The 23,958-nt window shown below is 57.5% G+C and overlaps 2 protein-coding genes across 2 annotated transcripts; one reads left to right on the forward strand and one right to left on the reverse strand.

Moving 5' to 3' along the window:
• The first annotated feature begins 7,572 nt into the window (after nt 1-7,572).
• Nucleotides 7,573-14,143, forward strand: OXTR (oxytocin receptor). Its single transcript, XM_065845733.2, has 2 exons — nt 7,573-8,738; nt 12,959-14,143. The coding sequence occupies exons 1-2, from the start codon at nt 7,808-7,810 to the stop codon at nt 13,204-13,206; spliced, it is 1,179 nt and encodes a 392-aa protein (XP_065701805.1). The 5' UTR covers nt 7,573-7,807; the 3' UTR covers nt 13,207-14,143.
• A 1,964-nt stretch (nt 14,144-16,107) lies between these two features.
• CAV3 (caveolin 3) lies at nt 16,108-21,262 on the reverse strand. Its single transcript, XM_065845992.2, has 2 exons — nt 21,049-21,262; nt 16,108-18,020 (listed from the first exon to the last, which is right to left on the reverse strand). Exons 1-2 carry the CDS (start codon nt 21,160-21,162, stop codon nt 17,679-17,681), a joined length of 456 nt encoding a protein of 151 aa, XP_065702064.1. The 5' UTR covers nt 21,163-21,262; the 3' UTR covers nt 16,108-17,678.
• Between the last annotated feature and the right edge of the window lie 2,696 nt (nt 21,263-23,958).

The raw sequence follows: 23,958 nt of genomic DNA on the forward strand, positions 1-23,958 counted from the left end.
CCTTACCCAGGTGCAGGAGCCCAACCCAACCCATCGCGCTGCAGGCTGGACGGGCCCCGCACCCCGCGGTTTCTGCTCCGAAACAAGTAAATAACGGTGTTTTCCGCAGCCGGGAGGTGGAGCAGTCGCTGCCAGCGCCATCAAGACTGGAACCTGCATCCAGAACCATTCTGACAAATTGGAGAGTTGGCTCAACATCAGCCACCCGAAATTAAATGAGGAGAAGGACAAATGAGTGACTTCAGGAGGAAGGTAAACATATTATTGCAAATGGGCGCTAATTAGCGAGGAAGGACAGTTTGCATAAATGTAGCTGGGCTGCGTTTTCCGAGTGAAATCGCGCTCCCTGGTCCATTTGGCTGCGTTCCTGGGGCACAATTCGGTGTGAGGGATGTGGGGTGCACCCCCCACCCTGGGGTGTCTCTAGATGGGCACCCACTTCGATGCTCACACACATATACACACATATGTGCTTAATTAGCTCAGGACTGCAGCCGCTTTCCTATCACCCAGCACAGATTTTGTTGTAGTGATGAGCAGCAATGCTGATTCACTTTTCTTTACACATACAAGCACATTAATTGTATCATTTACATATTAATATGTATAAAAATAGGCAGATGTGTGTATTTCAGTGTTATTCCGGCTCCTCTGTCTTTCCCATAGCAGGGTGAGAGTGATGCTCAGTCAGAACTGTGCGTCGTGTTAACGCCTCGGGTACCGGGTGTTGAACGAATGAGTCACGCCTGTGTGTGTGGAAACATTGGTTACCATCTGAGGAGATGCTCAGTAACACGTCGCGTTGTTGCTGGGTTTTGCAGGCGCCATGAAGGTCGCTGATGCTGCACGTGCACCTTTCCGCCCGCGGGTCCGGCCGTGCCGTCCCCAGATGGTTCGTTTGGCTCTTTATTGCTCCTCCAGAGCAGCTGAATAGCATGAAGTTATATGGAAATACAGTGAGAAACAAACCAGTGAAGGTAGAAAATTATTACATAATCTCCCAAAAGCTTGCACCTAAAGTTCCTTTGTTAAAAAACCATATGTACATATGTTCCCACCATCCTGTATTAGGCCAGCTCATTATTCCCAGGGTCTGTGCAGGCTCCATTGATTTTATGGGCTTTGGGGCCATAATGGGACGACGCGAGAAACATTTTAGCAGGAACATTGTCATTACGGAGCCATCTACAAAACCCTCAGCTGGGCGGGTTCAGATCCTGCACGGAGCTGCATGGAGACAGTCTGCAGGGGTTCTGTGCGTTGTTTGCAGGGGTTCTGTGCGTTGTTTGCAGGGGTTCTGTGCGTTGTTTGCAGGGGTTCTGTGCGTTGTTTGCAGGGGTTCTGTACGTTGTTTGCAGGGGTTATATTTGTTGTTTGCAGAGGTTCTATACGTTGGGCATAACACACCCTCCCAAGTGACTGGTGCAGCTGTCACTCCTCTGTCCCCGCGGCTCCTGTCCGCCTGTGACAGGTACCCCCGGTCCCGCCTGTGATGGGCAGGACGTGGGTTCCCCTGTACAACCCACAGACACCTACCTTGCAAAGGTCTGTCACAGCCTGAACAGGACTTGGGGGATTACAGGACCAGCCTGGATTATCGGACCAGCCCGATCCACAGCCTGCTCTCGTTTAAATGGGTTTAAGCTGACGGATTTGAATGGTTGCATCCCGGGATAGCGGGGCCGGCGCGGGTGGTGGCATCCCCTGTGTGTCTGGTACCCAGTGAAGAACTAGAGCATCTCCCGAGGCTCTGCTGGGAGCTTTACTTGCAGTGCTGCAATATTAATGGTAACGATTATGGAAATGGCAGCTGGTTTAATGCCAGCACGTTCAGGTTCCTTTTCAAGACTTAATCTACAGAAGTTGGATGAGCGTGGCTTGGCTGAAGGCGGCCGTGGGAGCAGGGCCTGGCCGTTCCAATAGGCAGGGGATTTCTCTGAAGGAAATGATGTGAATCCCGTGAACAAGGTGTAAAAGGTTCTTAACATTGAGTTCTTTGAGTAAGCTCAGTGTTCCTGGATAAACAAAAGAAGGGAAAAGGAGAAATGGTCTTGATAGGTGGCACGAACTCGTGTCAATTCTTCTTCTACTGCAAATGAAATGCTTTCTAAAGCTTGAGGCTGCAGCATCCAAGTTGTCCCCCTCTTCCCGGTCTGTGTACATCCAGCTCGTCCGGCTCGATTCCCTCCCAGTGGTGCTCTGATGATAGAGCCTCCCAAGCGCAGCAGCAGGCAGGGAGCAGCGCGGTGCAGAGCAGGGGTGCCCGCAGGGACAACGGCTGCAGCGGGTTCCACCCCTTCAGTTACCACCCTCAATCTGAGGACGAGCTTGTGGTTTTGGCCTGGCGTTTTTGTTGTTTTTGAACAGAAACACCGCATCCAAGAGCACGCTTTAAGCTGTTGGACGGTGTAACTGGTGCTGTGACATTACCTAAGAGTGCAGCATTATTTACCTGCCTCTTAAAAAAGATGCGTCACACTGTAGCGTGTTACCACGAGTCGGTGACTTCATTAACACAATGAATTTTGAATAAGTGTTTGGGACCCAATAATTTTGTGTATTGCTTTTATTTCCATGTTTTGTCTCCAGAGACTTGTTGACTTAAGCATGGTGCATTTTACAATATTTACTCTTGGTGTGTATTCCTCTGAAAAGCTGCATAACCAAACGGTAACAATGTGGGGAGTTCTATCATACCTGGGGATTTACTCATGTGAATAGTTAAGGAACATGGGGAAACGCTCCTCATTCTCTCTGCCCTTCGTGCATCCCCAGGCCTTACCTAAAGCCCCTGCCATTCAGCAGTGTTTTGGTGCAGCGCTGATTGGCCTTTTCCGGGAGGTGTGTGCGTGGGACTGCGCATCTCTGTATTTTTAGTGATTTTCCAAAGTGGGGCCTCTTGCAGACCCGGTGCAGGGGGCGAGGGCTGGGGAAAATTCTAGGATAAAGAGAATTTCCCATGCAAAAGCAGCCAGATAAAATATCCTGGCTTCGCCGCTCGCAGTGCCTGCCACGGGCCGCATCCACGCACGAGGGTTCACGGGCGGCCACCGTGCCATCTGTAGAACACTGGCCTGGACTTGACGTTTTGCCAGAGCTCTGTATCAGGGGGACCGTAAAGCTGGGATTCAACATAGCTTTTGGAAAAACAGCTATTTCAGATGCAGCAGTAAACCGACATGCAATCAAATTTAGCCTTATGTAGCGCTTGTGCTTTTGATTATTCCAGAGCGTGTATTTTTAAAACAAAAATGTTTCCAGCTCTATGGCATCACTGAAGTTTTGGAGCTGGAGGGAGCTGGGGGTGACTCAGAAATCCCTGTCCTCCTCACAGGATTCTTTGCCTACAACCACGTGTGTTGGTGCTCGGGTGGCGGGGCCGCCGCGGCCGTGCCGGGTGAGGAGCGAGGGGCCGCGAGCGTCTCCGGCGGCGCGGGGAGCGGCACGGGGACGGGGCTGGCCGAGCCCCGCGCGGCGGGGAGGGATGTTCTGCTGCAGCAGCTCCCTTTGCTCCCTTCCCGCTGCGGGCAGGAGTGGCGCTTACATCCTCCTTTCTGCGTCCTTCAGTCCGCCCCGTCCCTGCGCACCGAGCCGGCGTGGGGCTGTGTCCCCAGCACCGCTGTGCCCGGAGCAGCACGGCCACCACCTGTTGGCAGCCAGTGCCTCTGCCCTCAGCCCCTTGTGGGATTTTACACTTGGTAACTGATGTGAGAACGCGGACGTATGGACGGAATGATGAGATCTTGTATCTGACTCTCACGCCTTCACGAGGGAAACCCCCCAAGAGCCGCGTGTGCCGGTACCGCAGGTTTGCCGCTGCTGAACCGAGGCTGTTCCCATCCTGCAGGGCCTCGCGCGGGCGACAGCCCCGCACAATCACGGTAAAGCATTCCAACATCACACAGTGACAGCGCTATTGCCTTCGCGGGTCGGGAGGCTGAAGGCGCTGGCTGCATCGCCACGGGGCCTGATCCGGGGCCACGGTCACCGCTGCCCCCGTGGGCGGCCTCTGCAGGTCCCAGCTGTGCGGTGCTGTCATTATTCGCTCAAATTAACGTTTATAGGTGCAATTAAGTGAACTCTTGAGGCAGCTGGCAGTCGCATGGTGACTTTATTTTGACTGGACTTAGCGGTTTTCAGAACCACTTGGAAATTTTCCTTTAACAGAAACTGGGAAAAAGAAAATAAGCAAGGGAAGGTTGAAAAGAAAAAAAAAAGCCTGAGTTTTCTGATTACTGCATCTTTTCCTCCCCGTGCCCCAAGCACCGTCTGAAGGTGACCCTCTGTGGCCGTGCCCCAAGCACCGTCTGAAGGTGACCCTCTGTGGCCGTGCCCCAAGCACCGTCTGAAGGTGACCCTCTGTGGCCGTGCCCCAAGCACCGTCTGAAGGTGACCCTCTGTGGCCGTGCCCCAAGCACTGTCTGAAGGTGACCCTCTGTGGCCGTGCCCCAAGCACCGTCTGAAGGTGACCCTCTGTGGCCGTGCTCGTCACCGCGCACCACGCGGGGCCGGGGCTGCGGGGCACCGGGGAGCTCCGGGAAGGCTGGGACGCGGAGGGACCTGCGCCAGCTCCTCTTGGGCCCGTCCGGAGCTGGGACACCGGGGTGACTTTCACCCCTACGAGGTCCCTGTGCACCCGCCCGGCACCATGTCAGGACAGGAACCTGCTGTATGGTGACTGAATCTGTTTTCAACCAAAGAGGTTTGTGTTTTATTTCTCCCCTTTGGTGAACCCTTCAGGCTCGCTCAAACAAACACGTTAGCTGCCAAACTGACGGCCAAAAGCCGGCATCACAGATGAGGAGATGCGTGCAAGAGCCGTATGTTGTGTAACTGGTGAGGTCGATGCCAAACCCCAGTGAAGGACTCGTGTCCCTGAGCTGCCCGGGAGGGAAGCGGGACTCTGTGTGGACGGGGGTGCTCTCGGTCTGCGTTTCCCTGGACACGTCCTCATGGCGGGAAGCGGGAGCACTTTGCCTAACTCGGCAAATGGCAAATCAGTTGGAGCTGCACACAAAGCTCTGCCTGAAGCTTGTCCAGCCGCAGAGCCGGGGGAAGCGGCTGCTGGGGCTGTCGCAGGGCGGGCAGGGAGAGCGATGGCCATGGGGAGCTGCGGGAGCAGCGGGAGCAGCGGGGCCACTCGACCGCGGGTGCACGCGCACCCTGGGGCGCACAGAGCAGCTGCGGTGCTCCCAAAATCTGGTCCCTCTTTGGCTGGGGAGGGGTGACACTGCGGCCCCATTCACAGGGAGCGAGGGGCTCGGTGTGGGGCTGGTGTGAGCAGCCCTGGCCCCGCCACAGCGTCGCTCTGACCGGGCTGCAGCCCAGCGAGGTGGGCGGACCTGCAGGTGCAACGGGAGCAAGGAGCCCAGGCTGCAGCCAAGATACCTGAAGTAAAACTACGAAAAGCTGCCGTGACTTAGCCTCTTAAATCCAGCGTTCAGTCCTCAAGGCGTATGCTGGTTCCCCTCGGCAGCCAGCGCTCACTAAGCCCCTGCACTGGTGAATCAGAGCAGACAGAGCGTTAGGAAGCGCAGCCCTGGGAACAGCTTGGCATTGGCACGGAGACAAAGCGCATGAGTCCCGGGAGAGCTCGTTCACAGCTCAGCGTTTATGATTCACCGTTGAAGTAGAATGTGTTCTGCAATTACACACCACTCTTGGAGGCATTCAGCTGCAGCACGTCTAAGCAATGCGATTGGCATCAGGCTCTTTTCTGCATTAGAAGTGGTTCAGTTCTAGTCTGCGAAGGAATAAGTATCCATGTAGTTATGAATGATGCCTCATCTGACGGCAAAGAGGAGCAAACAGTGGCTGCTCTCTCACCTGAACCGTCTCACCAGCACTTCCGTCCCAGCTGGTCCCAAAACACGTTTATCATCCCTTGGTATCCTGCGCAATGCTGAAGGATCTGTGCAGAACCCGAGGGCAAACCTCTCCTTGACCCCACTGGAGCCGGGATTTCACCCACGGTCAGTTCCTCCTACAGAACTCTCCCGAAAAGGGCAGAACAATGAAAAAAACAGCATTGCACATGGTGAGTTGTTATCCTCAGCAATTCCCACAGCCGTTTTATTGCCTGAAGGAGGAAGAACGTGAACCCTGGAGGGAAGAACTTGCCAAAGTATTTAACATTTCTACATCTTGCATAGAGCTAAAGGTTCCCAAAAATCTTTAAAAATAACTGCATAACTGCAGAGATGTTTACTCAAGGCCTAAGGCTGGGCTCAGTAGAGCTGGAGCTGTGGCTTTCGGGGACAGCGGCACAGGGAGCAAGCACCAGCCTGGCTGTTCCGGAGCTCGGGGCTGCGGCGGCCGGGCCAGGCGGGTCCTGCCAAAGCCACCTCTTGGGTACCAGGCCTTGGGGGGACTGCGTGGCTGCCGGCCCTGGGTTTGGGGAGGGGACCTGAGGTGGGTCGCTGCTCTTCTGAACGCCCCCCGCACTCTTGGGTCCTGGCTTCCCTTGTAGGGGCCTGAGACTTGGAAAAACAGTGAAATGTGCTGCTGAGCTATCGGCACTGATGGCAAACAATGTCAAATGTAGCCACCTCTCCTTCTTTTTTAGAAATGGTTTAACAATACTCTAAAATAATCCTCCTGAAAGAAAAAGAAAAGTTCTCGCTGGTTGCTTTAGCTGCAGATAACAGAAGTGCGAGCTTCCTATAGATGAGGTTGTGTTGGCAGATACGGTGGGAGCTTTGCTGAGTGTGACCGGCAGCTGGAATCCAGCTCCTCGGGGGCCCCGAAACCCCCAGGGGGATCAGACCCCGGTCCCTCTGGGCGCAGAGCCCTGAGCTCCCAAAGCTGTTTGCACTGGTGCCTGACATTCTCTTCAGCGGCTCTCAGGCAAGAAGAGCGTTTAGGCTGTCGCTGCAGGCAGCCGGGGCTGCTTCCCAGGCCCTCGCCGTGGTACCAAACCGGCCACCGGCTCAGTCTCATCTCGCCTTGTCGCACCGCACATGCCCGGGGGTTTCTGTCCTCGCAGCCCCCGGGGGCTCCGCGCTGCGTTCGAGCCGAGGTGAGCCCGGCGGGGGGGCCGCTCCCCGGCTCTGCCGGTGGGACGGGACGGGACGGGACAGGACGGGATGGGACGGGCGGGGGCCGCGGTGCCGGGCTAACGGGAACGCTGGGCGCCCCCGGGGCTCGCAGCCCCCGCCCATCCCCGCGGGACCCCCGGCAGCCCCCGCCCACCCCGCGGGCAGCTCCGCTCTGCCGCTCCCTCTCGCGGCGGCCGCTCCGAGCGCGGCGGCTCCGCGGGCAGGTCCAGCCCCGGGTCCCCTCCCCGGACCCCTCCCCGTCCGGCCCCGGCCCCCCCAAGCGCTGGCCCCGGGGCTGCCCCGGGAGGGGCCGCAGGTGGGAGCAGGAGCCGGTGCGGCTGCGGGGACCTGCCCGCGGCGCGATGGGCGGTGGGATGCCCGGGCAGGAGGGGAGCTGGGGGGGCACGGGGAGCGGAGCGGGGTTTGGGGTCCAGCCCTCCGCGAGGGATGGGATGGGGACACCGCGTCTCTCTGCCGGCCCTTTCCCCTAATGCTCCTCCTGCGCTTGGGTTTTGTCTGGGGGCAGGAGCCTGCGGAGACGTCGGGTGCCCTGGGAGGGGACAGGGTGGAGCCGCCGGAGAATCTCCAGCCCCGGGGCCGGGACCGGCGGGACTGCTCGGCGGGGAACGGCGGGGAACGGCAGAGCCGGAGCCGCACAGCCCGGGGAGCGGAGCCGAGGGGGACACGGCTGACTCAACCGGGGACGCGTTCGGAGAGGATCTGCCACCCACCCTCCCTGCTACCCGGCTCTATGTGGGACGGAGCTGGCCATGGAGAAGTTGTACTTTGCGGGGAGCAGCATATGGACCATCAACAGCTCTCTGGGGAACGGCAGCCTGCGCCTGGAGAACCAGAGCTCCGGGAGGAACAGCACCACCGACCCCCTGAAGAGGAACGAGGACATGGCCAAGGTGGAGGTGACGGTGCTCTGCCTCATCCTGTTCCTCGCCCTGACCGGCAACCTCTGTGTGCTGCTGGCCATCCACACCACCCGGCAGAAGCACTCCCGCATGTACTTCTTCATGAAGCACTTGAGCATCGCTGACCTGGTCGTGGCCATCTTCCAGGTGCTGCCCCAGCTCATCTGGGACATCACCTTCAGGTTTTACGGGCCAGATTTCCTTTGCCGGTTGATCAAGTACTTGCAGGTAGTGGGGATGTTTGCTTCCACCTACATGCTCTTGCTGATGTCCCTGGACCGGTGCTTGGCCATCTGTCAGCCGCTGAGGTCTCTGCACCGGAGAGCGGACCGGGTCTCTGTCCTCCTCACCTGGCTGCTGTGCCTGCTGGTCAGCATCCCTCAGATCCACATATTTTCTCTGAGGGATGTGGGGAATGGAGTTTATGACTGTTGGGCAGATTTCATCCAGCCCTGGGGACCTAAAGCCTATGTCACTTGGATAACCCTCATGGTCTACATCATCCCCGTATTGATGCTGAGCATCTGCTACGGCTTAATAAGCTTCAAAATCTGGCAGAACGTGAAACTTAAGATGGCTCACGGGCCCAACATGGGTCTGGGCTCCAGCTCCTGCAGCGGGACGGCGTTTGCCAGGGTCAGCAGCACCCGGCTCATCTCCAAAGCCAAGATCCGGACAGTCAAAATGACCTTCATCATAGTGTTAGCTTTCATAGTGTGCTGGACGCCCTTTTTCTTTGTGCAGATGTGGTCTGTGTGGGACACGAACGCTCCGCAGGAAGGTACGTCCTCTCCCCATAGCCCTGCGTTTGCATGGGCTGCTTAGCTCGGCCAGCGCAGGGACAGTGACCGCGAACTCGGGGCTGCAAGTGACAGCCAGAAACTGCTCCGAGCCGGGTCTCAGGGGGCTGGGGGGGACAGGAAAACATCCTGAACTTGGAAAAGCCACCCGACAGGCAGCAGCGACTGCACCGGAGCTCCCCGCTGCGGGCAAGGGCGAGCTGAGCCCCGCAGGTTCAGTCTGGGCTCTGGCTGTGGGGGTGGTGGCTTGGGAGGTTTTCCTGTCCCCAGGTGCAGCAGCTCAGCCTTCCCAGGGCCCTGCTGGGCTGTTTGATCACCCACCCCAGGTGTTGAGGGTGCCAAGGGCTGTGTGGGGCTCAGCCCCGTGCCATCCGCAGGGGAACACTGCACAGTGTTAGTGCCCGAGTTGTTTTCTTTCACCGTATCATTTTGTCCTCGCTGACTTCTTTGCTTTCCGCTCTCTTGCTCTCTTTTCCCCTCTCCTCCCATTTCCATCTGCTCCGGGACTGCGCTGCTGTTATTTTATCTCTGACGGGAGCAGGGTTCCTGCAGAAAGCTGCTGATTTATGAGCAAAGGCTTTTCCTAAAGGACGTGGTGTCACTGATTTGCCATTTTTTATGCTTGGTGCTGGCTGCTCTTGTCATCACTAAGGTTGCAGACAGAGTGAAATATATTACCCTCCTTGGTCTCATACGCTTGTGGCTGTGCAAGTCTGTGCTGTGCCTGGCTGGAGGCGGCCGACGGTCCCTCTGCACCTGCAGGGAGAACCGGACGGGAAAGCTTGAAAGAAAAAACTCTGCACAAGTTGGTGAGGTGGGAGAAAGGGCAAGAAAACGCACCCAGGACAGCTCCTGCTTGGCCAGACCGACCCAGCTCAGCAGAAACGCCGAGCCTGGGGCTGTCGGGCTGCGGAGCTGTGACCCCCCCGCAGCGCTGCCGCAGCCAGGGCTGTGCAGCGCAGGGCTCGCCTGCACCCCGCTCCTTCCCCTTCTGCAACCCCATTCTGGCTCTACATCGCTCTGTGCAAAACCTGGGGTCTCCTGCAGCCTGTGCACAGCTGTTAGCCCACCAACCAAAGCTGCTAGCCTGGCTGGCTCCAGCCTTCCTTACTTTGCTTCTGTCTGCTCCTTTTATTTCAGCTGCAGAAGTGAAGCACAGCTTTTTAAACCTCTCTTGGTGCTCCAGGCAGCTGTCTCTTGGTTTTGCACTTGATTGGGGCTGGTTGAAGCTTCTAGCTGTTAGATACACCCTGGGATGAAGCTGCGTCTCTCCCTTCTGCTCTATTTCAAACCGACGATCTCGAGGGCTTCCACCTGACTGCTCGGCAAACAAACCTCTGCCGCTGTGCTGGTCCCTGCGCTGGGGGGGATGCGGGTGCACAGGGCGGGTGCACAGTGCACAGGGCGGGTGCACAGTGTGGATGCACAGTGCACAGGGCGGGTGCACAGTGTGGGTGCACAGTGCAGGTGCACAGTGCACAGTGTGGGTGCACAGTGCGGGTGCACAGTGCACAGGGCGGGTGCACAGTGTGGGTGCACAGTGTGGGTGCACAGTGCGGGTGCACAGTGCACAGGGCGGGTGCACAGTGTGGATGCACAGTGTGGGTGCACAGTGCGGGTGCACAGTCTCTGCCCTGCCCACTGCCTCGCGAACCTTCCCCTCGCTCACCCTGCACACTGGCCCTGCCTTCCCTTGCCTTTTCTGCTGTGCTTTGCCGTTCTGCACCAAGGAAAGCTCCAGCCGTGCTGAGGTGCAGCAAGCTCCCTTTCCCTTCACGTTTCTGCTGCTCGGGGCCCCGTGTCTGCGGCGAAGGGCGGGAGTGCTGCAGGGCGTTTGCTGCATGGCACAGCGAGGAAAAGCCTGGGTGGTTGTGGACAGCAAGTGCCACGAGACCCCAGCCCTTCCTCCCAGGTCCATCCTCCTCCTCGCCGGCTGCCCAGGGGCACGAGGAGGCGGCCGGTGTGACCCCTCTGCAGATAACCGTGCTGTTCCTGCAGCGTTCTGCTGTCCTGCACCCCTTTTCCTGTGCAGCGGGCCTGTGACTCCTGGACCAGGCAGTTTGGGGGCGCCTGGCACAGCCCTGCCCTGCAGCACACGGGGAGCCTGGCTGTTTCCCATCTTGCAGGCTTTGCAGTCTGCACGGGTGTGAGGGCAGAGACGGGGCAGTCGGCGACTGGGTGCTCACTGGGCAGGGCCCCGGCACCACTGGGGTGCCCAGGGGCTGCACCCCAGGAGGGGACGAGCGGGTCACGACGGCTGTGTGATGGGTGTCGCTCACTTAGGAACATACTTAGTTTTGTGTATGCAGGATGTCATAAAGAGTGTTCCTGGCAAGGGAAGGTGTGTTTATACCTCCCTGGATCCCAGGGGATGCTGAGCAGGCACCCTGCAGTGTTCTGCCCTGCATTGCATCCCGCAGTGCGGTGGGACATGGATCTGGTGTGAGCAGAGGGACACACGGCGCTTTTTCTGCCCTGGGTACCACTGCGGTACCGCTCGTGCCCGGGGTGCCGCGGGCTGTGTTTCCACCTTCACAGGGCACAAAGTGCTGTGGTTTGGTGTGCTGGGGTGAAAGATGAGGCTGCGAAGGAAGCAGACTGAAGCAGCCCTCCTTTCCCAGCCAGGACAGCACTAATCAGACACATCTCACCCTGCTGCTACCGATCCACTTCAGCACCTCTCTGTATGAGTCTTCCTCACTTCATAAAACTCTGTAAGTGCAGGTTGGAGCTACAGATTATGGTGCACGTGTTGGCTTAAGCACTGAGGATCCTTCACAAAACATTAGTTAGAATGAGGTTTCCGCTCTGCGCACCTTACAGATAATTTATGTTACATGTGGCATTTTGAGCTTTGAGTCTAAGTTGGGTTACGGCTTCTGTGAAGATAATAGTGAGGCTGTGAAGCACCACAACGGTTACATCGGTCCCTCAGTCTTGGGAGCTGATGCCCCGGAGCGTGGGCTGTGAGTGATAACGTCCATCCATCTGTGGGAATCAGTGAGCAATTCTCATTTCATTTCCTGGTCCCGCATCCTCCTGCCTCTGCCCATCCCTGCGGCAGCGCGGCCCCGGCCCCGTGCGGGGCTGTCGCAGCCTGGGGAGCGTCCGCGCAGCCCTCGGGGTCTCCAGCAGCCCTGGTGAGCAGGGCAGATCCACCACAGACCTGCCCTGCAGCAGGCTCCATGGGATCCAGTTGCTCTGCCTCAGGAAGAGGAGCTGAGTCAGCCGTGGCTGGGTTTTTTAAAGTGGATAGAAATGCTGTGATGTATTTCAGTTCTTGCGCCCAGGATTTATGCACCATTCCCCGCAGATTTCTTGTAGCATATGCTTGAAATTAAAAGCGGCTGGACCAGACATCAGTAGAGCAGGAATTATGCATGAGTTGGTTAAAGGTGAATTTGGAAAATAGTATTCATTATTCACACTTCTTTTCTGGTTTAAAAACTGCGAGTGTGTTTTGGCAGAAGTGGAAAGGGTGCACAAGCAGCCAGGCTTGAGTACGCGTCCTCCCCGCTGGCACACCCCGGGGCACAGGGACATGAGATGGGCTGGAAACAGGGAGCAGAATAAAGGCTCTGTCCTGGTCCTGCTGCCGGGGGCTGCGAGTCCCACTGTCCCCTTTCTCACCAGAAAGTCGGATACTTTGTGCTCAGGGATCGGAGAGCAGCAGCCGGGGACTTGGTGTCCTGTCACCCTGCTGCCACCATCCCCTCCTGTCCCCAGTGTCACCCTCGCAGCCATTGCCAGGCTCCCGGCTTCATTACTGGGGTGGAAAAAGCCACTGGTCTGCCCCAAATTGGCCACTGGTGGGGAAAAACGAGCCACTTGGCTATTTCTGTTCCCAGTCCTGCTCTTTGCCACGCAACGCCAAGAGGCCACGTTCCCCCCTCCCCACTTCGGGTGTGATAGAGACAAATCATACAGATGATGCTGGGGGCAGCTCTGCTCCTTCCCAAGGCGTTTGTAGGGTGACGCTGAGCAGGCAGCAGTGCAGGAGCTGAGCAGGGCAAACACAGCCCTTCTAGGGGAAAAAAACCTTAAAACCAAGTTGTTTAAACCCAGACTTGCTTCCCGTTTCTGTTCTTTGCTGCTGTCCTGCAGCGCTCTGCAGGCAGGGGCAGCCCGGCCGGCGCCGGCAGAGCCCCCGCAGCGTGTGCCCGCTCCCCAGCGGGGTTCTGACCGTGCTCTCTGCCCGCAGCCTCCCCGTTCATCATCGCCATGCTGCTGGCCAGCCTCAACAGCTGCTGCAACCCCTGGATCTACATGCTCTACACCGGCCACCTCTTCCACGACCTGATGCGGCGCTTCCTCTGCTGCTCCACGCGCTACCTGAAGTCGCGGCCGGCGTGCGAGCTGAGCGTGGGCAAGAAGAGCAACTCCTCCTCCTTCGTGCTCAGCTGCAGGAGCACCAGCCAGCGCAGCTTCACGCAGCCGGGCGCCACGTGAGGGCATCGCCGGCCGGGACCGCGCTCCGCTGCCGCGCGGCCTCCAGCGCCGCCCCGGGACAAGCTGGGACTCGGACGAGCGAGGGGGTTTCTGTATAAATAGGTGTATATATGTCTGTGTGCGTGTAAGCATGTACAGCCATCATTATTTAACTGAGGCAGGAGCAAGGGAGGACTTCTGTGCTCCAGGTTTCAGTGCTGTCTGGGACTGGACGCCAGGAACCTGCTTCTGAGCCCCAAAACCACTGACACGGGTGACTTTTAGACACCGGGAGCGGCAGGTTTTGCCCTGAACCATCCCACACTGCACCGTGTCCCCGTGGGATGCGCAGGGCGGCTGCACAGGGTGACAGGTGCCACCCCGGTGTCACACAGCTGTCCCCAGCTCTGCCGGCAGCAGGAATCCCGTGGGATGCAGGGTGGTTGGGGCAGAGCTGCAGGCACCGCGCTCAGCACCGTGTCCTTGCCCGTCTGGAAGTGCGGTGGGGCAGGGACAGCCCTGTCCCCACATCCCTGCTTGCTGCCAGCCCTGCTCCCTGCCCGGGCCCACTGGTGGCACTGCCGGGACAGCACTGGGGACAACACTAACGCCAGGGTGTCCCTGCCCCCAGCTCTGTGCTGTGCGCCGTGCGGGGCTGCACACACGGGTGGGCAGAGCCAGGGGAGGGGACGGGGATCTGTGCAATAACACGTTGGCTGAGTGTGCGCAAACGCTTCTCCGAGGGCAGCATGTGGGGTTACAGCCGGGCACCACGGGGTTCAGCGGGAAAACACCCGTTGAGCCCCCCAAGGCCAAGCTTTTGCTTTGGGATTGCCGCAGATCGCATTTAGTCTTCTACACCAATGCAATTTTCTTGCTCTGTGACGCACAAGGTCATGCTGATGGCATGGAGTTTTTATTGTTACGAAATACCTGTAAATAAAGTTTTCTGACTGTGTCTGGATGGAAAGCGGGAGGGGAAGTGCAGAAGGAGCACTACGTTAAAAAAATGAAGGAAAACGATGGGAAAGGACGCTTGAAACACAAGACCCAACTCTGCTCAGCATCACGGTGTTTTTGTTTGCACAGGGCCACACCGAGCGCCGGGGATGTGTGCAGGCGTGTGCCACAGCACACAGGCAGCACACAGGCAGCACACAGGCAGCGCACAGGCAGCACACAGGCAGCACACAGCACACAGAGAGCACACAGGCAGCGCACAGCACACAGGCAGCACACAGCACACAGACAGCACACAGCACACAGGCAGCGCGTGGGCAGCACACAGGCAGCACACAGCACACAGGCAGCACACAGGCAGCACACAGGCAGCACACAGGCAGCACACAGCACACAGGCAGCACACAGGCAGCACACAGCACACAGGCAGCACACAGCACACAGACAGCACACAGGCAGCGCGTGGGCAGCACACAGGCAGCACACAGCACACAGGCAGCACGCAGGCAGCACACAGCACACAGGCAGCACACAGGCAGCGCATAGGCAGCACGCGGGCAGCACACAGGCAGCACACAGGCAGCTGTCAGGCAGCACGCAGGCAGCACACAGGCAGCACGCAGGCAGCTGTCAGGCAGCTGTCAGGCAGCACACAGCGCACAGGCAGCACACAGGCAGCGCGTGGGCAGCACACAGGCAGCACACAGGCAGCACACAGCACACAGGCAGCGTGCAGGCAGCATACAGGCAGCGCACAGGCAGTGCGCAGGCAGTTGTCAGGCAGCACACAAGCAGCACACAGGCAGCACACAGTCAGACAGTGCGCAGGCAGCGCACAGGCAGCACGCAGGCAGCACGCAGGCAGCACACAGGCAGCACGCAGGCAGCACGCAGGCAGCACGCAGTCAGGCAGCACGCAGGCAGCACGCAGGCAGCACACAGTCAGGCAGCACACAGGCAGCACGCAGGCAGCACACAGTCAGGCAGCACACAACCAGCACGCAGGCAGCACACAGGCAGCACGCAGGCAGCACACAGTCAGGCAGCACACAACCAGCACGCAGGCAGCACACAGGCAGCGCGGCACAGCCCCTGCGAGCGTGCCCAGCAGTTCGGCAGCAGAGCCATGGGGACACCAGGCGACGCTCCCGCCGCCGGCAGGGACGCGCAGGAGCACGGCCAGCGTGCAGCCAGAGGGTAACGTGTTGGGAATGAATATGAAAAATGCATTTAAATGTGTGCTTTATTTTTTCACCGTTATCAACAGGTACATTTTCACCTTTCACGTTCTGGCATTCCTTTGATTTTGTTTTCTGGCAGCTTCAAGTGAGCTCTCAGCACATTTGCTGAACGCAACCCGGCAGATTCAGTCTCAGCATGTTTTACCAGCCTGGTTTAAACCCTTAGGTAAGCAGATAGCGTTTTCCTCCCACGTTCGCCCTCTTTCTCCTTGTGAGCAATTAGCTCCTGCGCCAAACAAGGAGTGGGGGTTCCTGTTTCATGGTGGACCCGGGGGCCTGGTGCATCCTCCATCTGTGAGGACAGGAATGCAATGTGGCGATGGATTTTGCCCGGACAATGGGCAGAGCAAGGAGGACACTTTGGGAGAGGCAGGTGTTGCCTCGCCAGCTCTGGGTGCCATTGCGGGCTGTGGTTACGGGGTCACGCAGACGGGGCCAAGCCCCATGCATGGGGACACTGTGGGCGAGTGAGCCCACAGCCACCAGCCGAGCTCCCACACCATCCGTGGGCAGCAGCTCCGGGTTTGTCGCTGTGGGAGTGTATTGAATGTGCTGCCAAAAAGCTTTTCATAACGACCGAAAGCAAAGGAGAGGTGCTGACCCACGGGCGGTGTGTGCTCCACGGGCAGGGAGCGCGCAGAGCGCTCCAGTGGGGAGCCCAGAGGTCTGCAGGGCTTGGGTTCATGCTCTGAACTACCAGGACAAAAAAACCATTCCAGAATTGGTTTTAATTATTTTTATTCCCACAAAAAGCTTTAAAAAATGCTCATGATAAAATGTTTTTGAAGACTTTTTCTCCACTACAAATATCTAAATATATATATATTTTTTATACTCCACCCATTCCGAGGCCCGGTGTCGCTGCAGCACGGGGGCTACATTGCCATGGGATAATGAACGTCCGCAATCCCAAGCCGTTGGAAGAACACCAACAGAAAATCCGGCTCTTTCTTGTCCTTGGCATAGCACTGTAAGAAGCTTTGGCTCCAAGGCTTTGTTGGAAGCCGAAGGGAAAAAGCACATGAATACAATTGAGAATAACCTCTGAACAGCAAGACCTCCTGGGCCCTGATTCAGCAAAGCACTTAAGGCCAGGGCCAAGAAAGTGCTTCAGTGCCGCAAAGTTAAAGTATGGCTTCGTGAGGATGGGCTAAGCAAATTAATTGGCAACACAGCAGAGGAAATTGCTCCCAATTGGGCTTTCTGCCCTCATCCCAGTGTTGTGCCAGGAGCGGGCAGGGTCCCGGAGGATGCTCCTTCCTCTGCCCCTGCACGTCTGGGGAGCCAGAGCAGTGAGCACCTGGGGAATATTCCCCCTGAGAAACAAGCCAAAGCTTCACCTAAAGCCGAGCTTGTCCTTTCCCAAGCAAAGCCACCCAAAGCCATTTGTTCTCGACGCTGCCGGGCGCTGCGCACTCCGCAGCCCCACCACAGAGCATAACGATGCCCCGTAATTCAACAGCGAGTGTCACGTTGCCACAAGTGGTTTTGCAGCTGCTGGTGGCCCAGGCCCAGCACGTACTCCCGGGAGGCAGACACAACATTTCATTCACTAATTGATCTGGATTTCAAAGCTCTGCTGAAATGCAAACACCCATGAAAAAAGTTAGCTTTCACTATTCTATCCATAAAACTTTTGTGCAGCAAGATTTAATACAGAAGCTTCCACAACAACAATTATTTGCAACAAATTATAATAATTCATATGCAAGTATTTCTCATAGTGTCGTTCTAGACTGGAAGGATGGAGAAGCAGGCAGGGTTTGGTCTGTTGTCCAGCAGCACCTCTGCACCCTTGCTTCTCAATCTGCAGCTGCAGGTCGTGGCCCAGGGCCATGGTCCAGGAGATGCTGCGGTCCAGGGATGCTGCGGTCTAGGGATGCTGTGGTCTAGGGATGCTGCGGTCCAGGGATGCTGTGGTCTAGGGATGCTGCGGTCCAGGAGATGCTGCGGTCCAGGAGATGCTGCAGTTCAGGGACGCTGTGGTCTAGGGATGCTGCAGTCCAGGACATGCTGCGGTCCAGGGATGCTGCGGTCCCTCTCGCGGGAGCATGGCATGATGCCAGGGGTCTCCCTGGGCTGCTTGCTGAGCCTCAATGGGCTTCTCTTCTCCTAAAGCTTCTGGCTTTGGGCTGGAGTGAGGAGCAGCTCTGACAACTGGCGCTGCACAGGTCCCTGGGCATGGGGGGTCCGCGTACTGAGGGCAGGACACAGAGGTCCATGTGCCAAGGAGAGGACTCACTGCAGGACCGGGGAACCTGCGCAGAGGGTGGTTGGGGTGTGCGTGGGGACCTAGATCTCCTTCCGCAGAGCAACTCGGATGTTGCTGCAGATCTTGGAGAGCGCCTCAAAGAGCGGGTCGCAGAAGGTGTGGATGCAGAGCGAGTAGATTCGGCTGACGCACTGGATCTCGATCAGGTAGCTCTTGATGCAGGGCACCACTGCCCAGATGTGGCAGAAGGAGATGAGGGCAAAGAGGAAGCCCCAGACCACGGCCAGGGGGATGCCCAGCACGGCAGAGAGCAGCCGGTAGCACCAGTACTTGCTGACGGTGAAGGTGGTGTAGCTGGTTTTCCAGACGCCGTCAAAGCTGTATGTTCCCACGGGCTCAGCTATCACATCCTCAAAATCCACCTGTGGGGAGAGAAGATGGAGATAAGGGGGGACTGGGGGACTCCAGTGTGGGGGTGAGGATCCAGGCCTGAATGGGGGTGCTGGGGAGAGCCAGGACTGTGCTGGGGGGACACGGATTCCCTGCACCCCCCGGGCAAGGGGACCCCTGCCCTGCAGAGCTCTGAGCGGGACGCGGCGCGGGGCTCCCGGCACTGCCTGACTCAGCACGGCGCACACAGGCTTCACCCACGGCTCGAAAGCCCCGGCCTGGGGACATTCCCCGTTCTGATCCCTGAGCCGTGGGCACAGGTGTGGATGGCACGAGCCCTCAGATGGGAGCTGTGCGTGGGAGTGTTTGCTCCAGAGGAGGCCGGAGCCCATTCCAGCTGTTTTTTAGCTTTCAGGGATATGGGTTGCTTGCTCAGCAAGAAGGTGGTTTGTGCTAATAAAAATCCAGCAGCCCTCTTGATTTATGGTTTCTTTATGTATATCTGCGGAGGCGAGGTGCTCCATTCTGCCTGCGTTCTGTCTGAAGAGGGAGAGCGATCAGCTTGGCCGTGCCCTTCCCGGGATGGTGCCATCGTGTGCAGGCATCGCGAGCGTCTCCGAATGACAAATGCTCTTAAAAGCCTCTGAACTACGTGTAGAGATCTCGTTGTGGCATAACTCAATTTTAGGGGATGCATGAGCCAAGCTATTTGTCTTGAAAAATGGCATGGCCTTTCCTTGGGAAGCTAATGTGTTTGTTTGTACATTTATGTTAAATTGCAACATCCACTCTGGTTCTGGAAGCACTTTGATCATGAAATCTTTCTGCACCATCTCTAATTTCCTGGGGCGGGCAGGAGGTTGGTCAGGAGCATTGGCAGCAGGGCTGGGTGGGCTGGACCCATCAGCAGGTCCCTGCACACCTGCCTGGGTGGGGGCCTGAGGTGCTAATCAGGATCAATTAATGAAGGGCGTGGCAGGCTATAAGAGGAGGGTCTGTCTGGCTGCTGTTTCTGCTGGTGGTGCCCCAGAAGTGGGTCTGGAGGAGCAGGAGAGGCAGAATCTGGAGCTGAGCCTGGGCACAGCCCCATGTGTTTGGGGACCACCAAATGCAGGTACTGCTCTGTTGCTTTGCTGGGGAAGAGGCTGTTTTGAGCTCTGCAAAGCCTCTGTGGCTGGTGCTGCTGCTGTAACCCACGTAGTTTCAAATCCTGGCTCAGGATGGGCTTGTCTGTGGCCACGGGAACCCCCAGCCTGCAAACCGCCCTGCTCCCCTCGGTACACTTCGAGCATCAGCAGTTCAGAGCCTGGGTGTTCTGGAGTGTCTTGCTGCTCTCTGGGGAGCGGGGCGGCTTTGCCTTGCCCTCCAGGACACTGCTCAGGGTCACAGCGAGCAGTGGGGGTGCGGGATGCTCTCTGCCTTCCCCCAGCCTTATCGGCCCTGCTATTTTTAAGGCAGAGGAATAGGAGGTACGTTGAGCAAGCGCTCTGGAAGCTTCCAAAGCTGGTGGAGCAGCAGTGTGGCCATGTGAGGGGGTGGGCTTGGAAATCCTCTTTTGGGGATCCCCAAGGGGGAACAGGCAGAGGTGGGGCTGCTAACGGTCAGTAAGCTCAGTTTGTCTGAATTCCACCCTGTGACAATAACTTCAGCAGCACAGTTACAACGATGGGTTGGTGACTACAAAATGAGGAAAAGCTTGACAGGCTTGAGGTGAAGAAAACCACAACTTATATCTGAAAAATGGAGTGTGGAGCTTAGAATGAGATATGAGCAAGCTGTTGGTATCAGCAGGGTCTGTTGTGATAGGACAAGGGGTGATGGTTTTAAACTGAAGGAGGGAGATTCAGGCTGGACATGATGAAGAAATTGTTGCCCTGAGGGTGGTGAGAGCCTGGCCCAGGTACCCAGAGAGGTGGTGGCTGAACCATCCCTGGAGACATCCCAGGCCAGGCTGGACGGGGCTCTGAGCACCCTGAGCTGGTGAGGATGTCCCTGCTCATGGCAGGGGTGGCACTGGGCAGCTGGGAAGGTCCCTTCAACCCAAACTGTTCTATGGTTCTATGCAATGGGGCTGCACGAGGGCTGGGGGTGGCCTGGAAGATGCTGGTGTCACCCCCGGTGACAGGGCTGTGGGGCCGCGCTGGGCGCTGCGGATGTGGGAGAGCTGCCGGGAACGCGCTGCAGGTCCGCCGTGCCTGGCAGCTGTCACGGGCACGTCTCGCCGTGCACAGGGTGCCCATCTATGGTGTCACTGTCACAGCTCATCCAGGGGGATTTTAATGTGACCGTGCCCATGGCTTTAGCAGTAATAGTGTTTTAATGCACAAATGCAAGCTTGAATCTCAGCAGTATGATTGAGGCCACGTCCTGTTCCAAAGCCTTTGTGAGCAGGCTTTGTTCCTTCTGGCATGTCATCCTCTTTGATCTCTCAGTGCAGTTTTAACAAACCCCTTCCATCTCCTCCTGTTCCCCTTGGAGCCAAAATTATCTTTTCCATAATGCTAACAAAGCTCAGAGCAGCCCAGCTCTGCTGATCAGCGTGTGGGAAAACGCTTCCCTGTTCAGCCAGGCCAAAAGCTCCTTTTGATCACAAATAAATGGAGGAGGCTTGCTGCACCCTCCTGCTGCCATGGGTGAGAAACAATCTGCTTCCAAGTAGGACGACATATATCTAACGCTCTGGTGCTCGGATTGTCAGGTCTTTTTCCAAGGTTCCCTTTAAATCAGCGATATGGGCTGCCCCTGTTTTATTTTTGGCTCCCCACTTGTGCAAAGGAGGGCGTCTCCATGAGCTTTCAGGCTACAGCCAGGGAAGCTGGGGAGCGCACTCAAGGAACGGGAAATATCGCGCTAACCGGAGCCGTGCACGGCACACGGTCCCCCAGCTGGGCCGGGGCTCGTGGCGGGTCCCCCTGCAGCCCCGGGTAACGGCACCTCCTGCGGCACACGGAGCAGGGACCCGCAGCCCTGCCTGAGCTCCAGCCCAGCACCTCAATGCCCACAACCTATTGCATTAAGCGTCAGCGATGCTTCTGTAACACCATGCGGAGACAACCCTACCTTGACAACGTCCTCGTTGATGCGCTTCGGGTCTCTGTTCACCAGGTCGATCTCTTTGACGTGCTGGTCCTTGATGATGATCCTCTCGTCCAGCTCGCTCTGCTCCTCGGCCATGGCTGCTGTGGGGGACGGGACGGGACGCGGCGGGCAGGCTGCAGCACCAGCTGCCCTGCGCCCCTGGCACCGCTCCAGGCTAAAATTAATGTCCTGGCTCCCGCGCCCGCCCTCCACTGTCCCTTAAAGGGGCTTTGCTGGGACAGCCCCCTCCGTGTCACCTCTGGGGGGACACATGCGGGCAGCTGGTGGCCCTGGAGCTGGGGTGAGGGTGGCACAGGGGTGGGTGTGCAGCACCCGCTGGGATTTTCTCCTTGCATGGAGAGGCAGAGTGGGAGAAGCAATGCCCAAATTGGGGAAAAAGTCCTCAAAAGCCTGAGAGAAATAGTTGTTTATAAGAGAAATGGTTGTTTATGGATCTGTAAATGAAGGAGCTCGGGGAACACAGGAATCATTAATTATTATTAAAATATTGCCCAGAGAGGCCAGGTTGTCCTGGGCCGGTTGGTGAGCCTCAGGGTCCCTCTGCGAGCCCAGGAGGCCCCTCACAGTACCAACCTGGATTCCTTCCCTTCCAGCTTTTTCACACAGAGAAAGTCAAGGGACCCCACAGACCAACCCACAGACCCGCGGCGGCTGGAACGTCTCCTCCACGGACACTGGGTACAGTGACATTCGGCATATTAGCGAAGATCTATTTAACTGGTGCTGTATTTTGATAATACTCATCAATCTCTTCAGTGCCCTCTTGCTTTTCGTGAACTGAAGATTTGTTTAAAACTAATGGTTTTGTCAAAAAAAAAACCACAACAGACCAATGAGACCACCCGCCCACCCAAAGCTCCTGTTCGATCAGTTGATTACAGACAATGTATTTGAAGCAGCGCTGGGATGACAGACCCCTGTTCTCCCACCGCGCGTCCCTTCGCTGCCTCCCAGCCGCTCTGAGGTCTGTCCAGGTGGCACTGGGGATGCCCTTGGTGACAAGGGCTGTGCAGGTGACACAGCGGGTGGCTGCGACTTGCCCCAGTCAGCCCCGTGTGCTGGGGCTCCACCTTTGGAGGCAAAACCCCCGTTAATGTTAAGTGTTGACAAGATGCACATCTCTTGAACCCCGTTCCTTCACCTCCCGTTCCTCGTGTGAAACGGCAGCGCCTGTGCAGCACTGGCCTCATCGCACCCGCGGGGCTCGGCACCTGCAGCTTTCAGTGCTGCGATGGTCTTGTTCCTGCCCTTTGAGCTGATACGATACAGTGCAAAATGGGATCGTGTTCTCCCATTCGGCTGAGGTGTCGTGGGTCTCTCAGGCATATTCATTTTTCCAGAGAATTCGTGCTGGTGAGTGCCTGGCTGAGTGTTACAACAGGTCAAAAGCTTTCAGAATCCTCTAACCCCTTCTGCTGTGTTTTCAGGATTTTAGCTGTGGTGTGCAGACTGTTTTCCTTGGGATTTCTGCTCTAGTGGAAGCAGATGCTGGGGAACACTGTGGCGGGACACATCCACAGCTAAAGCTGAGATGGCCACAGCTTCTCAGAGACCTCCCGACCCCTTCCGTGGGGAGAGAAAGGGCTGGCAGGTATGTGTGCAAACCCATGGTGTTCTGCAAGAGTAATGGAGGAGGAATAAATTCTGTGAAGGTTTTTGAGTGTGGGGTTGTGGGTTTAAATTTGGGCAGGTTGCTTCTGGAGAGCAGTGTTGATCAGCGACCCTGTCCTGGCTGCATCCCTCCAGCTCAAAGGATGCTGGAGAATCCCTCGGCAGCAGGAATTCCGCATCCTGGATCTCCTGCTGGCAGTGTGGGTCCGCGTGGCCCTGGTCTTTGCCTTCCCGCGGGCTCAGTGGAGTAAAAAATCCTTCACGCTCCAAAGTTTGGGCGGCAGCTTCAGGGCCAGCCCTGCTCCATCACGGCCGGGTTCCTGCTTGGCAAAGCTTTGTGGCACCACCTCTGCAGTGGCTGAGAGCCTGGAGATAGATGGTGGACGGTGTTTGTGCAAAATAAGCTGTTTTCCCGCTGCCCTGGGCTGGCAGCACGGGTTGCTGGTGTGAGCAGAGGCGTTCTGCGTGCGTACCACGGCGGAGCGGACAGCAATGCTCCTGGCTGGGGACCAGTGCTGGATTTAGGAGGCACAGCTGCTCCCGGCGTGATGGAGGGAGCGACACGAGGTATTTACTCCCTGCAGCTTGGCTGTTTCTTCCACCCATCCTGTGTGGAAGGTGGCACAGCGGGAAGGGGGCTGGTGACCTGCCTGGCGGTGCGGGGGGCTCGGCTGTCCTGTCCTCCTGGGACAACCGGTGTGGCCATGGGGGACAGGGCAGCGTGGCCATGGGGGATAGGACAGGGTGGCCATGGGGCGAGCGCACCCAGCCCTGCCCCGCTGCTCGGGTGGGATTTCTGACAGCCTGAGTCACTCGCTGGCTTTAGCCTGGGCTGGGCTGTGCTGGCCGTCTGCACCCAGCGTGTGGCTCCGGTGCCCAGGCGTGGGAGGAGGAACACGTGGTTAACGTGCGGTTAGTGAGTGTCTCGAGTAGCGACCAGAGACAGGAGGAGTATAGTGTTGCACTGGAGGCACTATAAATAAATATCTTAGAGTATGTTAAGACTGTGAATGGGACACCAAGGAAAAGCCGCTGCCGTGCGATGTGTACAGTGGCCCTACAGTAGTATTTGTTAGTCACCAATGACAACCAGGAATTTAATTGCTAAGTATAGGTAATAAAACAACCGCAGTTTTAGTTTTAACAAATATTAATGCTTCCTTGGGGATGGATACAGATGACGGGCATTGAAAGAATTTGCTGGCCGTGGCTTGTCTTGGGGAGGCCGTGCCCCAGCCTGGCCGTGCTCAGGTAACCTGG

Source organism: Patagioenas fasciata, chromosome 10, assembly GCF_037038585.1.
Source record: "Patagioenas fasciata isolate bPatFas1 chromosome 10, bPatFas1.hap1, whole genome shotgun sequence".
Lineage (NCBI taxonomy): Eukaryota > Metazoa > Chordata > Aves > Columbiformes > Columbidae > Patagioenas > Patagioenas fasciata.